This window comes from Mirounga leonina, unplaced genomic scaffold, assembly GCF_011800145.1.
Source record: "Mirounga leonina isolate KUSES-001 unplaced genomic scaffold, KU_Mleo_1.0 Mir_169, whole genome shotgun sequence".
NCBI classification, from domain to species: domain Eukaryota; kingdom Metazoa; phylum Chordata; class Mammalia; order Carnivora; family Phocidae; genus Mirounga; species Mirounga leonina.
This window is the reverse complement of record NW_023270431.1, coordinates 18,764,755-18,781,111: the sequence shown is the minus strand read 5'-3', so window position 1 is coordinate 18,781,111 and position 16,357 is coordinate 18,764,755. Positions and strand designations below refer to the sequence as shown.

Below are 16,357 nucleotides of genomic sequence, written 5' to 3'. Positions count from 1 at the left end.
AAAAAATAAGCATACCAAGAAAGTTTTATCGAGGAAGCCAAGAAATAAAAATTCCTTTTTTAATCCCTGGAGTCTAAATACTCCTATATTTTCCTGGACCTCTCCTTTTAAAAAAAAAAAAAAGTTAACTCAAAGTCATTATATATCTGCCTGACTCATTTGGAATTAGAAACGTATTTCCCATTGTCTTCTCCAAGTACTCTGTGACACAGATTACATTATCCCTAAGGAACATGTCCAGAATTTGACCTTAGTAGATCCAGAGTGTTCTGCATAATGAAGCCAGGACATTAGAAAATTGCATTGTATTATGCAGTTTTTCTATCTATCCTCTTGTTTATTTTATATTATTTCAACTTAGATCTTACATGTAATGCTTCATTTCTTCCCAGGTTAGGGATACTAGGGGAATCTATACGGGCAAAAGATGTCTTATGTCAACTCTACCTGTTGAGTGACCCATAGTTCCCTGAATGCATGTAGTCATGAAGACCTAAAATAAAAGATGAGGGTTTATCTTGTTTTGTCTTGCTTGCCTTTAGTGGTCAAGTAAGGAATGGCTAGGTAGAGAAAAAACCCGTGGTCCTTGTATAATAGGACTGTGGACTAAATACCTTAAAAGTTATGTCTTTTAGGTAGAATTGGTTTCCAACTCACTTTCTTACTAACAAAGATCATTCACAAAAAAAAAAAAAAAAAATGCTCCCTTGTTCCCTGTGCTGCTTCTCCCATTCTGGCCCTTCCTGCCTGACCAGGTGAAGGGCCCCAACAGACAAAAACCTGAAGGGCCAGAGCACACAACCAACCTGTGCTCACTCTAACTCTGGATGGGCCCCCTAATCACTCTTCACTTATCAATTCCTTTGAAGAGGGCTTTGGAAACACATTCCAGATAGTTTATAGAGTTTATATGGATACAGATTACTCTGGAAAGAGACTACAGTGGTAAATCCTGAATCCTAAGAAAGTATGTCCCTCTGAACACATTAAAAATTCTCTAGAGCTGGTCAGGAAAATGAGCAACATTTGATAAGCAGTGATATCCTGCAGAACTCTCTTAACATTTATCTCCTCTTCTCAATGACCTCATCAACCTCCACCTGGAGTCCTGTAATGTCCAGACTTACCTCCTCCACCCGGAGCCATTTCTCAAGAGTCACCAAAAAGATCTTCCAAAGCTTCTAATCTAATCTTGCTCACTAGGCCTAAAATCCATCACAGGCTCAAGGTCAAATCAAGAAAAAAAATCTGAACTCCTCTATATGCATAAAAGGCCCTTCATTATCTGGCTCTTGGTTTCATTTTCCCAAAGTTCTGCTTAATATCCTGACTTAACTGCATTTCCCAAACACACCAATTTCACTTATGTGAGGGTTTCTCAATCTCTGTACTATTAAAATTTTGGACCTGATTACATTATTTTTTAAGATTTATTTATTTTTAGAGAGAGAGCATGTGCGCGCACAAGCAGGAGAAGCAGAGGGAGAAGGAGAGAGACGCTCAAGCCGACTCTGCTGTGCTCAGTGCAGAGCCCGATGTGGGGCTTGATCTCATGACCCTGAGATCACGACCTGAGCCGAAAGAAACCAAGAGTTGGACGCTTAACCAACTGCACTATCCAGGCACCCCTGGACCTAATGACATCTTGTGAGAAGGCTGTCCTGTGAGTTGTGGAGGTTTGGCAGTTTCCCTGGCCTCTACCCACTAGATGTCAGTATCACAACTCCCCTCCCCCTTCCGCCCAAGTCACAACAATCCAAAATGTCTCCTGACACTGCTAAATGCAGTGAGGTAAAGTCACCTCCAGCTGAGAACCACTGATTCACATCCTTGCCTTTTCATATGTTAATCTCTTGATAAAACAGCACCTACACCTTTCCCCTTCAGTCCGTCCTGGAACCTCTCCATTTGGCCAACTCTTGAACCTGAAATTTTGTTCAACTGTTATCTTTTCCTCTCTTTTCCAAGTGGGAGCAATTGACCTTTCTCTGGTGAGTACTTTGTGCCTAATCCAATCATAGTCAAACATTATCAAGCATTTATAAAAGTACTATTTTCCCTACAGGCCGCCAGCTCTGAAAAGCTGGGACGGAGACTCTGGTCACTGTATCACCAACATCTGATACAATCCAGCTCACGAAGCAGGCGATCAACAAATACTTATGGAACTGACGGATGAAAAGTTAACCCAAGTATTCTGTAATCATCTTAGCCATTAAGAAAAGCAGAAAAACCACATAAGCAGTTCAGCATAATGCTTTCAGGTATTCCAAACATTTTATAACCTCATGTTCTATCACAACTCATGTCTGATTTTCATGCGTAGAAAACCAATTGAAAATTAAGAATAACGATGCTAACTCACAGCTTGTAAGAACCGGAAAGACAAGATGGGGCCACTTAATGCCCCACAGGCATTACTGTCTTCAAAATCTCCTTCTTCAAGCAAGAATTGCTGGCCTTTAAAATGTTCTTTTTCATAGGCAACCCACCTAGAAATACAAAGGACATCCAATTGAGCCATTAATAAGATTAATTTAAAAAAAAAAGAGAAAATCATGATAAAGCACCTAGTTGTATACCACCATATTTTAAAAAAGCAACACATTTGTTTTGTTACCATTTATAAAGACAGACAGATGTTTTATGCTTCATGGATCAATAGTTTTTATAATTTGGAGGCTCTTCCCAACAAAAGGTTAACTGTTACAGGATTGCGATAGAGCAATGCTCACTAAATAGTTGTGGTATGACCTGATACCACATCTCAACGTGGTCAAAGGACAGTCTGCCAAGTAAAAACTAATGGAAAGCACAAATAGCCAATAAGAAAAGTTATAAACCCATTTTGAGATTCAAAGATAATTATTCTTATTTTACTGACAAAGCCCTTCTGGAATCACAGAATCTGATTACTATATTTAGCATTTATTTAGGTTTTAAATCAAAGGAACCTCTCACTGGGTTTCAGATCTAAGACATATTACTGGTGGGTTTAGCAAAGAGAAATGCAAATGGGCTGGCGTTAGCCCTGGTGGCCTACACATAAGAATACTTCTGTAATTGTTTACAAGTGGGCAGTGTTGCTCCCACCATTTCCTCAGTGGTGATAATGGCAAAAGGAAGCACTGTGGCAGAGTACTTTCCAGGGACACAGGTGTTCTTTTTTTTTTTCTTTTTAAAGTAGGGTCCACACCCAGCATGGAGCCCAATTCAGGGCTTGAACTCAAGTGACCATGAGATCAAGACCTGAGCTGAGATCAAGAGTTGGACACTTAACTGAGCCATCCAGGAGCCCCTTGGGACACAGGTTTCTTGACTTCTAATCGAAAACTATCAGTACAACACACTGATAAACACCATTAGTCATTAAGCTTCTCTATGAAACTTATTTTTAATGGAATGATTCACAGTAGCTAATGAATGTAATGTAGGCACAGAAGGTTCATAACACATGCTGATCCGCTTCAATCTGCCTTTTGAGGCACTGTGTTGTTAGAATGGGACCCCCTCCAATGGGGGAGGTTCTAGGATGACTATTTTGAGCTCCTGGGCTGGGGACTTCTGAATTCTGGGGCTTGACAAATGAAGCTGGGTAGGGCTGACTACTATTGTTTTGAGAAAATAAAAAAAACTACTCCAAAACTTGTTTCCACAGGGTACAAAATTAACAGTAGCCACTCAGCAATCATGAATCCCTCCTTGCCTTTACCACGTAGGTGTGTATATGACACGGGAAGAGGGGGTCCACATGAGTTGGAATAAACACTTTATACATCTTAGTGGATTTGTAATATGTAAAAAGACTAACATTATTTTATTCTTAAACTATTATGTGAAGATGAATTGGACAAGAAAACTTCCAAATTCTAAATGTGGCTTTCATTTATATAGATGTGGCTACTCAGAACATGCCTTTAAAAAGCCTGAATGGGAAAAAGAATAAAATATATAGAAGACCTTAATATTAAAGACAGATTAATAAATTATTACATGACAATAGTTCAAAAATCTGCTCAGCTCTTTTTAATAGATTAAGTTTTGTCTAAGAACCAATTTATATATATACATCTGGGATATTTAAAAACAGATGTTATCTGAGAAAAATGAGGAAACGTCAACCTCACTTTCCCTAGATTTCTCAAGATGGGACAGAGATGAGTTCCTACTACCTGTAGATAAACAGTTAACAAAAGTAAAAAATGGTAGAAGTAGTAAAAAAATGAAGTTAACTGTTCACTTATTTTTTTTTATATTTTACTTATTTGAGAGAGAGAAAGTGTGCCCATGCATATGCGAGCCAGGGGACGGGGAGCAGAGGGAGAGGGACAAGCAGACTCTGGGCTGAGCAGGGATCCCGACGCAGTACTTGATCCTATGACCCTGATCATGACCTGAGCTGAAATCAAGAGTCAGATGTTTAACTGACTGAGCCACCCAGGTGCCCCTCAACTGTTCACTTTTAAATGGGGATATGAGGGCGCCTGGGTGGCTCAGTTGGTTAAGCGACTGCCTTCGGCTCAGGTCATGATCCTGGAGTCCCGGGATCGAGTCCCACATCGGGCTCCCTGCTCAGCAGGGAGTCTGCTTCTCCCTCTGACCCTCCCCCTTCTCGTGCTCTTTCTCCCATTCTCTCTCTCAAATGAATAAGTAAAATCTTTAAAAAAAAAAAAATGGGGATATGATACTTTTCTCCTACAGTTGTCATATAATAAAGTGTGTATGTTGTATTACAAGCGATAATATTTTCTTAAAATTTTTACAAAATAATTACAAAAAAACTCAGAAAACAATGCAAATCACAATCTAGTTAATGGGAAAAACATTCAGATCCCAAAAGGAAGAAAAGGAAAAAATATTTAGCAGGGTTAACAAGAAGGGTATGTGTTCACAGATTAGAGAAGATTGCAAATAAATATGACACAATAAAAATTTATCCAAAACACATTTGTTCTTCAAGGGCCTAATAATTTTTTTAAATTGAAAGATAAAGAATTAAATGATTACCAATATGTCAGACCAATTTTGGATATGTCCTACATATCTAATACATGGCATAGTCTCTTTTATTTCTATTTTGGCTAGTATAGCCATCACTTATGATTTATTGCCAGAAACTGCAAAGTCTTTATCTCTAAATGTAGATTCTTGAGTGATCTTAGGCCAGTCATTTAATGCCTATGAATAAAATATTTTAGCTGCATCTTTTGCTAGAATAGCATGAACAAGATTTACGATGTTACTGCAAGTAATGAGACACCGATACTTAAGTTAAAATGAACCAATATCCCAAATAAACTATCATATCAACAAAGAGACCAACAATGTTTCTAGAGGAATTCTAGCACTGGGTTGACAATGGCAAATAAGCTATGAAGAAAGCTTCTTCTGATTTTTATCTGCCAGGATACAAATACCAAGGCACATCCCAATGCAGTCACAGATTTTCTGGGGTACCTGCCCCAGAAACTGCTGACTGAGACCAAGATGGTAGCAATGATTGGTTACAATCGGGTTTATACTGAGAGGTAGTTGGGGGGCTCCTCAAAAACAGTACAGGGCCAGAAGGTAACCAGTGTTAAAAATCCCTGACTTGGGAAACACACAACCCAGGCTACTTCTTTAATGAAGGACTCACTGCCAAGATCCTCAGCACAGAAGGTCAACTAAGATCCACAGGATAGAGAATAAAAAGTGGGGCTCTCATTCATGTTCAAAATTTGTAAAAATAAATAAATGAATAAATAATTTTATTTTGTAATTTTTATCTTCTATATTGTGTTTAGAATACTTAGTGTTTTAAGTTTGAGAAACCATTTTCTACGTTTAACCTACCTCAAAATCTCTAATACAAGAGTTCACAGAAAAGCGATTAGTGACTAATATTTTTTATTTTACAGTATCTTCCAGAAGGGATGTAATATTTTTAGATTAAGACACATTGTTTTTGCTTGGCTTGGCACATTTTTTGTCATCTTCAAAAAATAGACTATTAAATCAAATATTGTAAATACTCACACTCCACCGATGACACGGATTGATCCAATTCCATGAAAATCCCCATTATTTTTTAAAAACTTAGGGACAGAATCTATGTGTTCACTAAACTCTTTGGCATGTCCATGGAAGTGAGGTTTTTCATAAATAATAACCTGAAAGATATGAAAGAAAATTACTTAACATGCTCGTTTTTTGGCATAGACACAAAACTCATTTACTTAAGTGAGACTAAAGACATGAATAGGGGCCAGGGACCACTGTCCTTTTTATTTTATTTATTTATTTATTTATTTATTTATTTATTTAAAGATTTTTTATTTATTTATTTGACAGAGAGAGACACAGCAAGAGAGGGAACACGAGCAGGGGGAGTGGGAGAGGGAGAAGCAGGCTCCCCGCAGAGCAGGGAGCCCGATGAGGGACTCGATCCCAGGACCCCGGGATCATGACCTGAGCCGAAGGCAGTCGCTTAACCGACTGAGCCACCCAGGCGCCCTGTCCTTTTTATTTACAATATAGCATGCTGTCTGATAGTCACAAGGAATATGTGAGTTATTATCATAAAGATAAACTATCTTAATAGCATATTTCTCTAATAATATAGTCAAATATGAATACATTGTTCTGGTTACCCAAATTCTAGGGCCATCTCACAGGACAAAAACTGTCTTATAAAGGATTCTTAAATTAGCTAAGTTTAGCTCTCTGTTTGGAATTTAATACAGACCTGCCTTATAATTACCTGAATTTCCCCTCTTAGAAATAAAAACTCTCTATAGAGGTTCTAGGGCACAATAATAAATTATCTACTGGATTGAGAAAACACAGCTGCTTCTTATAACACTAACTGCTTCTAGGGCAGTTGCTATTCACTGATAAGAAATAGATACGCAAATTCCCAAATCTGAATTCAAAACCTTCTAAGAAGAAGAAGTGATTGAAAAAATTATGGTGTTTTTTTTTGGATACTGGATTCATATGGGTGGGGGGTAAGTATAGTGGGAAATCCATTCCTAGCATTTCATTTACTTCAAATTTGGATTGGCACAAGTATGCCTCTCCCACCCTTTTGGTGCTCTTTACTTCCCAAGTATGACCTGCCGGCCCTTAGTATTTAGAAGTGGCAATGGTGGTAACGGCACTCATCTATCCATACTCCATCCCCCGCTCCTATTTGTGGCTGATGGCATACATGGCATACACGGGCGAACAAGGGCCCCATGCTTAAACACACTGAACAAGCTATAGCCTCCCTGTCTCCAAAAATTGGTAACATTATACAACTGAAAAAAATACATAGTACTGCTCCTGTTTTCCACATACTAAATTTTCACAGGGTGCTGTATTTGAAGTTTTATTTAATACTTTCTACATATGCTGAACCTAATCAGACTAAGAAGCAGTAATTCTTTGACGAGTAAGCCATCACTAACGTCTAGAAACTTGATCTGACCATCTATGATAGCTATCTCATTCATATACCGCTACAACCTGTCAAACTGCAAATGTCCAAGGAAAACCGAGCCTGTCACACCTGAAGAGACTGAGACAGGAGTCACTCAGAAAGTGTCAGAGCTAATTCTGCATCTTTCAGGTCACTGGTTCGAAAACCTTGGCTGCGTGTTATCAGAATCACATGGGGAGCTTTGAAGACTTCTGACCATACCCCAGACCAAAACAGTATCTCTACGAGTAGAATACAGGCAGTAAGTCTTTGTTTAAACTTGGGTATATACAACTCCAACAAGGAGCCAAGATGTATTACATACACTCAGATACCAAGTTTTAAAAGATTCCACCTATGTGACTAAGAGCATTGTGGTCAATTCGATTAATGAGGAAGCCCCCAGAAATGGGAGGGTTGGAGGAGTTGTGTCTTGTTTTGCAGGACAGGAGAAGGACGGATGAATCCTTCCCATGCCTGTCTCTGGAAGTGCTGTAACCTCGTCAAGCAGAGGTCTGTTTGCATCTTTAATCACTGCACTGGTTTTCTTCCCATCTCTTTTCACACACATTTTATAATTCCATTTCCTTTTCTTTCCCAAAATGTGCTTAATCCTGGTGCCACTACTGCTCCAGTTTTCACTCCCTCTACTGTTCCCTTCAGATACTTATACTTACAAATTGCCATCTCTCTGACAGGAGCTACCTACCCCTTCTTCTGATCATCCTTCATCTCCTTTGTGAGCATTATTCCCAAACGTCTGATACCTCCACTAGAATGTCAAGGTGCCACCTCAACCGCCCCCTCCCCCAAAAATCAAAAATCAAACCTATCACCTTTCCATCCTGCAGTAGGTGTTTATCATGTTTGACTGGGTTGTCAGCAAGACTTCCATCCTTGCACACTGACCCAACTCGCCCTTACAGCATGAGTCCTCAGTGGCCATTTCATGCAGTCACTTCTCTCCAACATCCACTAGCTAGATATTATTAGCATGTATTCTGCTAATTTTTTACTTTAATAGTTCAAAATACTTAAAGATTAACACTCAAGCTTTTTAGCCTGCTATAAAAGACCATTTTTAAGACTTACCTTTAAGTTCATAGGCATTTCCACTTTCAGTCCACCCTTAAGATAAGAAATTTTAATATTAGATACAGAAACATTTGGAATATTTGAAAGTAACTAAGTGACATATGTAGGTTATACAAAAAAAAAAAAAAAGATTAGTTAAAGGTTATATACCAGCCAACTTTAAGTTGTGGTAAATTTTAAAATTGAAGTACAGAACCCTACAGTAGTCAAAAACAAGTCGGACGGCTCATCGATATAGGTGGGGCAAGAAATCTTTAAAATACACTTTCCAGATTAAAACCATTACAAGGAAGGAAACTGAACTTTTTAGTCCTTAAGCACACATGAGTGAGTAAAGATTTAATCCCCCCCTGCAGAGTGTCCCAAGAAACAAAGTGGAGTTGCTAGATTTAAAACACCTCATTTGGCAGGGTAGATTTCCAAACCACTGACCCTTCATTTCCTCCGGACAACTGCTCAGGCTTTCTAAATTAGAGTGCGTCCCCTTCCAAGTTCCAATAACACTTTTTATCATACTTAACTATCTTTGTGACCTCAAGGTTGTAGAGCATAAAAGGTAACCCCTTCCCCACACAACCTAATTCCAGAATTTCCTGTTTTTAATGCTACTCCACACTGTGGTATTTCTTAAAATTTCTTAGTTTTTCCTGGTTTTTATTTTTTAAAGACACAGAACAACCAAAAACAGTTTGCCACATAGCTAACATTTATTTGAAGAGTTTGCCCTCAAATAAAAAATGTTTGCAGTAAAAATACTGTATGCACTTATCTTTAAGAAAGCAACCACTCACAGAACTGTCCATTTATTATTAATGCTGAGCTTATCATTCATTACTGTGATGGAAAATCATAATTAAAAAAGTGGTTTTCTAATAAGCATCAAAAAAAATTCAGACCTGTATTCAAAATTTTCACAGAACAGTACTTCTAAGGAAACTGCATGCATTGTAATAAACTTAGCACAAAGTAAATTCAGGCATTTGTGTTTTAGAAAACATTAAAATGTTTTCACACAGATATTCTCTATGATATAGAGGTACAGAAAAATCATGTATAGATTGCTGATCCAATAGTACACATAGTCTTTTCTCAGGATAGAGATGCATAAGCAATCCCACCATGGTTATTTTAGATTCATGGGAAAATGCCAGTTTTTAAATTTGCTTACCATTTGAAGTGGACGCAATGATTTCATTTCTGTGGCAGAAATCTCAAAGAGCCCATGGTCTTCCTCCAGAACTGTAGCTTGCCCCTTAAAATTAATATCCGGGTAGGCAAGCCAACTAAATAAGAAATGAATGGTTTGTTAAAATATAATAGGAACACTTTAGTCTGGTCTTGTAACAGTTAAAAGTAAAAAGGGCTATCAAACAAACAAAACCCAAAAAACCAAAACAAAAAAAGCAGAATTACAACCAGTAAAACACATTTGAAATGACTTCACTAGACAGCATATAACAAGAGTTAATGCGTTACTCAGTACTCATATTCAAACACTGTAAGTCTATTATATGTACTCCAAGAGGTATGTATTACTTTTCTTAGAATTTTCTAATATTTAGGAGGTGTGACACCTTTGATTCAAGCACAATATAACTGGAAGGAAAAAAAATTCCACTATATATATGTATATATATATATATTTTTTTTTCTTTTATAAGGGGGCAATCAGAGGTGGGATTCCACAAGGCATTTTACATCTTTTATTTTTCCACCCAATCAAGGCATTTTACATGTTTGACCCACATTTTTAGAATCAATAATCAGTTCAATTGGCTGCTGCAGAAACAGTATCTGAAATGAGATTCCCAAAAGACCCACCTACCTTGTAACTAAACTTGGTAATTACAGACATAGCTCATGGACAGGATCAATTACTGGGTCTGCCCACAGTTGTAATCTGTGGTTGGGAGAGACGAAGAAAGATGTCCTACAGTGACCCCCCCAAATATCTATGCCAACGATCATCAGAGCAGATAAAAAAAGAGTGAAAGACAGAAAAGGAATCCATGTTGCAAAGGCATCACAGATTTGTGATTCAAGCTAATTTGGAACTAAATTAAGACTCAGCTCAGTCACACCCATAGTCCAAAAGATACCTTTGCAATCAGAAAGGCTTGCTATCAGACCCATGCTTACAAGCTGGTAGCCTGAAACAAACCATATAATTCCTCATTTATAAAATGAATCGCTCTACCTACCTCGCAGGAATACAATAAACAAAAAAAGCAACACGTGTCCAGCACTGTTGAGGCACTCAGTAACTACCGGCGCCAAGACACTCTTGAAATAGTTCAAGCTCCAGATATTTAGGCCAGGGACATGCTTTTATTTCTCAGTCCCAAAATTTGGTGGATGAAAACATGATGAATGCATCTCTCAAGAACTATGTCTGAGGATCTCTATCTGCTCCTGTGAGTCCTACATCAAAGACTTAATTGGATCCAAAGGAAGACAGAATCTGTTTTAATCCCTGCAATGGTCTATCTCGAGTATCCAGGGGCATAAATAAAATTAAGTATGTCACCCACTGAAATTTGAAGTAAAAAGTTAAATTTGGTGGCCATCAATCACTGTAATAACGAGAAACTGATACATACACTCCTGACTTCACAGCGAAGGACACAGATTTGGGGATATTCAGCTCTTCCAAATTGGGGACTGCTCGCTGTATATGGATAGGACAACACGCTGGGTCAGACTGTGGGCAAAGTTCTATCTCTGGAATGCTGCAATCCTGGAAAAAAAAAAACTGGCTTTGAAATCATCTGGAGACACACACAATTCAATATTCTCAATACCAAATTCTCATTGTTCAGTTGAATTTCTTCACAAAAACAACATGAAGGAAATATTATTTCACTTAACCAGTTTTTTAAAATGAACTTTTTTCTAAGAAGTTACATTGATAACATGAAAATTATAAATACTATCGATTGAAAAAGTATTGCTCAATTTTTTCTGCTTTGTTTTTAAAAGTCTTATTCTATTAAGCAATCAATGTTCAGTTACCAAACTCCGTGAGTGCCAAGTCTTTAAGCCTTCCTTCTCAGAAGCATAACAAAGCCACAAGAAGGAAGGGAGTTCAATAAAAGCTGATCTCATGGGGGATATAAAAATAAATAACAGAGAGGCACACTACTCCCTCAGTGTGTTATCTAATTTACATGGACAAAAGAAGTAGGATTAGAAGTGAGGGTAAAGGAAATCTGTTTTCCTACTTGTGGGATTTTATTTATTTTAGTCCAAGTTGGTTTAAAGAAGAAAGGCATTATGAAATTTGACCCTACCCTCCATCACATATCCACTGCCACTATGTCCTGTCAAACCTTCCTTTAAAATTTCACTTACGTATCTCTCTTTTCTATTCCCACTGTCAAGGCCTTTCATCAAGGCTAAGACTTCAGTTATGGGCCTGTATCTCCCGTCAAGTACTAGCCACACTTCATACAGCTGGGCTTGTTAGAGAACACCACTTTCCTCATGACACTCCTTGGCTCAAAACCCAAGCATATCAAATTTACATTTGTTTGCCTTTTTACAACATGGCGCCAACCCAGTGACCCATAGGAACTCCACGCAACTCTTCAGTCATACTGGTATCCATGCTCTCCCCACTCCCCTTTTTATATGGTCTCTCTTTGTAAATGTTTCCCCCACTGCAACTAAAGAGAGAATTTTCTATATTCTTACCTATGAAAATCTTCTAATAGTCAAGTTCTAACACAAAAAAGACCTTACCTTTGATTGTTAGGGAATCAAAGCTACAATTATTTTTCCCTTCTCTGAAATTACAGATGTGCTTCTGTCTGAACACACTAACTCCGTAATCATGAGTGTTTAATTATACAAACTTTCAGTAGTGTTAATCCTCACCTAGGACATTGTGAAATTCAAGTGATTATGCTTTAATGAAACAGGTAAATGCAGTAACAATCAGAGGTGACATTAGGTTGAACAATTGCATTTTTTATTATAATCAGTTTTGCCATTTATAACTGCAATTTTCTGATTTTTTAACCTTCTTCCAAACTGAGTTTTATTATTAATCATTCTTAATCATTCTTACTAATATGTATAAGCAAATTAATGTATTTTATTTTCAGAAATCTAGTTCTAAAATGCAATAAAGAGGCATAACCTAAAATATCCTTTAAAGTTTAAAAGTATATTTGTTTAAAATTTCATTTCAAACATAGTCAGAAACGTCCACAACAGTCACCTATCAATCTTCAAGGCTTTTGTTTGCTATTAATAATAGAGTTCTAGTAACATTATTTAAAATGCTGCCATATTAATGCTCCCCCAGGGATGTAAGTTACAGTAACAGAATACATAACTAAATGTCTCACACAAATAAGTTTCCTCTGCATTGTGTTATACAAACAATGCATGGGTGGTGTACTTTAAAAGAGAAAAAGCTAAAAGGCATTTGAGTCTGCCACAACACAGAAGGAAACAGCATAATGGAAAAAAGCATAATGATGACTAAAAAATGGAAAATAAACAAAAAGAAGAATGCTTATGTCCTCAGCCAGAGGACCAGTTTTTTCTTTAGTTAACTAAAAAAGATTTCACTGGTTAAGTTTTATCTTCTTCGTGGTGGCTATTCTCACGGAAATAATGTCTCTCTCAAGACTTGCATAATTCTTGATGGACCGAGGCAGTAAACACTAACAACTGAAGGGTACTTTATGGTAACCTAGCAACAATCAACAGTTTATTCTTAGTAAAGTTTGTATGGCTTCCTCCCCAACTTTTCTAGTCATAATATTAACTTTACAAATATCTTGATGAAACCTGCAAGCTTCGACTATGAAAGCCTTTGTAGGAATGGAGGCAAAACTACAGGACAGAAACAATCAAGAATGGATTACAGTTAACAAAAACAATTAAGAAAACCTAATGGACTCCACCTCACATAAAATACCTTCAGTCCCTGATCTAACAGATCTCTCTCTTCTCGGCAAATTAATGAAGACAAAACTGAAGTAACTTCTGACCACTAAGAAAAACGTCAATCCTTTAAAAAAAATATAGGGCGCCTGGGTGGCTCAGTTGGTTAAGCGACTGCCTTCGGCTCAGGTCATGATCCTGGAGTCCCGGGATCGAGTTCCGCATCGGGCTCCCTGCTCGGCAGGGAGTCTGCTTCTCCCTCTGACCCTCCTCCCTCTCATGCTGTCTCTCATTCTCGCTCTCAAATAAATAAAATCTTAAAAAAATATATATATATATTATTAAATGCACCATAAACAGTAATTTGCAATATTCACTTCTAATATTTGAGAAAAGAAACACTTGACTCAAGAATTACTGCGATGCTACCTCACCCCAATTATTTCTGGGAGCAAAGATGGCCCTTGAGCAGAATCTATAACTGCTGCTAACTGACGGTATCCTCTGCATCTATTCACAGCAAACTGAAGATATCACCATAGTACTATCTTTAAAGAACACCGAAGTTTTGACTACTCAGATTCGAGCAAATAAAAGATGGTGAAGCAAGATAAAGTTAGTTCTAGGCTTAGGCCTAGGCGAATCTGGAATGGTAATAGTCCCCATGAAAACGAAGCTATCAGTAGGTAGAATTTTGACAAGGTTGGAGAAAGGAAGCAGTTCGATGCCCAATTCTTACTTTGTAAAATGTTTAGAACAATGCTAATGCCTTTTCCATTCGATGCTCAATAGTTTTTCCTTCCTCACTGAAAGTTGCTAGCCTGTTCAAGACATGAGGGCATTCACACTGCAATTTAAAAAACGACTCTAAGAACAAACACTGGAAGAAGGAAAAAATGCAAGCAACACTTATTCTTTCTTTTAATATAGTCTAAGCAAATGGCAGGTGTGCAAATACTCATTTATATATCCATATTCAACAGCCTGAGGTTTTTTGCTTGATATTATTGTGGTTGGGCTTCTGGGTGGTGAGAAGGTTGCTGTTTTCAACAACTTATCTTTTTCCCCCACTGGGCTTGGCATGATGCCTGACATTCACAAAAAAGCACAAAAACATTAAATTACTTCAATCTTAGAACATTCTACCTACAAACAATTCATCTCAATCAGTTTCTAGTGAGTTAGCTAATTAAACGAGCACTCAAATGCTGCTTGCTGAGCTGAACTGCTCGCAGTTAAATTTTTCAGTGAAAACGAACACTGCCCCTCAATGCTGCAGCTACATCCATTCTCCTCGTAGTACCACCAACATTCACCTTGGCATCTAACACAGGCGGCTCTGCCAAGAACTTCTTCACATTTCCCACCCACCTAACCCGTTTACTCTCTCAAGATTCCAATCAGGTGCCACCTCCTCCAGGAGAGGTACCCCTTCTTTGTGCACCCCTAAAGGCAGAGCATGTGGTTATGTGACTCCGCTGTCCCTCCCCTCAACTTTAAGCGATCTTAAGTATGAAATCGTATCTCACTTGCATTTCCATTCCCCGTGCCTATCACAGTATTGGGCCCAAAAGTAGAACATAAATTTGTTAAGACACAGGCTTGTTTGCAGTATTCCAGGAGGTATTAATTCACATAAAATACATGCAGATACCCCTTTCGTGATGGCTTTTTCTGTACACTATCTGCAACTATCAAGAACTTAATAACATCGGCCCAAATCATTGTGATAGGGTCCACCTAAATTTGTATATTTAAGCATATAAACAAAATCTCCACAACTTGAAAAAATATAGGGGCGCCCAGGTGGCTCAGTCGTTAAGCGTCTGCCTTCAGCTCAGGTCATGATCCCAGAGTCCTGGGATCGAGTGCAGCATGGGGCTCCCTGCTCTGCTTGGAGCCTGCTTCTCTCTCTCCCTCTGTCCCTCCCCCGCTCATGCTCACTCGTGCTCATGTTCTCTCTCACACGCACTCTGACAAATATATCTTTAAAAAAAGAAAAAAATATATATCTGTGACTGTCATATGCATAACTGTAATAAGTCACATGCTCTTTTACTGCTGAAGGAACTCTTTAGAATACACTGGGAAAATTCTGTCCTTATCTGCAATCTGTCCTAATCACTAATTCACCTCTCCTCTAAACCACCACAGCACTTCTCATGAAATATTTTATTATACTGGGAGACCTTCCTCATGCAAGTATTAAATATTTTCTAAACAGAAAATAAAAAAGCAATACACCTTTCCTTTCTCTCCCCACTCCTCCTCCTCTATTTTTCACCTAACACTCATCTCACACACACACACACACACACACTCTCTCTCTCCTACACTCACGAGTGGAGATTATTAAAAAAAGATATTTGGAAATATCAGCTCTTTTCCTAAAGATGCATGGATGGTATATTCCTACCACTTTTAAAAGTGTGTGTGTGTGTGTGTGTGTTGTGTGTGTTGTGTGCACACACACACATGTATCATGCACCATTTCATTTTATGGCCCAGATTACAGGTAACATTTTAAATTATCATTCACTCTAATACTTCATATGCATAAGTTCAAGATTATCATCAATATAATAAAGATTAGTAAAACTAGCACAAATATTAGCAATCACCGCTAAACACTGTGAGGCCAAAGTATAGCTTTACTACAAGACAAACAAAACAAAACAAAAATCAGGGAAAATCAATGGTTGTGTTACCTTTAAGACACGTTTGATAGAACCCAATACAAAGTCTCTCTGTGGATGCTTCCTGTTCTGAAGGATCCAGTCACGATTTAACACCTTTTCCCCTTCTTCCAGCACACATTTCTGACCCTGGAAATGTGGCTTCTCATACAAAATCCAGCTGACAAAATATAAAAGCATGATAGTTATAATTAATTTTCTAAGAAATGAGGCATAAAACAAATGA

General features: G+C 37.9%; 1 protein-coding gene across 1 annotated transcript in view; it reads right to left on the bottom strand.

Moving 5' to 3' along the window:
* Positions 1 to 16,357, bottom strand: part of CRYBG3 (crystallin beta-gamma domain containing 3) — a 106,158-nt gene that overhangs the window by 37,931 nt on the left and 51,870 nt on the right. Inside the window, exons 7-12 of the mRNA XM_035015186.1 lie at positions 16,144 to 16,291; positions 11,140 to 11,276; positions 9,708 to 9,822; positions 8,537 to 8,572; positions 6,019 to 6,152; positions 2,366 to 2,492 (exon numbers count right to left, since the gene is read on the bottom strand). Of these exons, the coding sequence (XP_034871077.1) occupies positions 2,366 to 2,492; positions 6,019 to 6,152; positions 8,537 to 8,572; positions 9,708 to 9,822; positions 11,140 to 11,276; positions 16,144 to 16,291 (697 nt within the window). The remainder of the gene's footprint in view (positions 1 to 2,365; positions 2,493 to 6,018; positions 6,153 to 8,536; positions 8,573 to 9,707; positions 9,823 to 11,139; positions 11,277 to 16,143; positions 16,292 to 16,357) is intronic.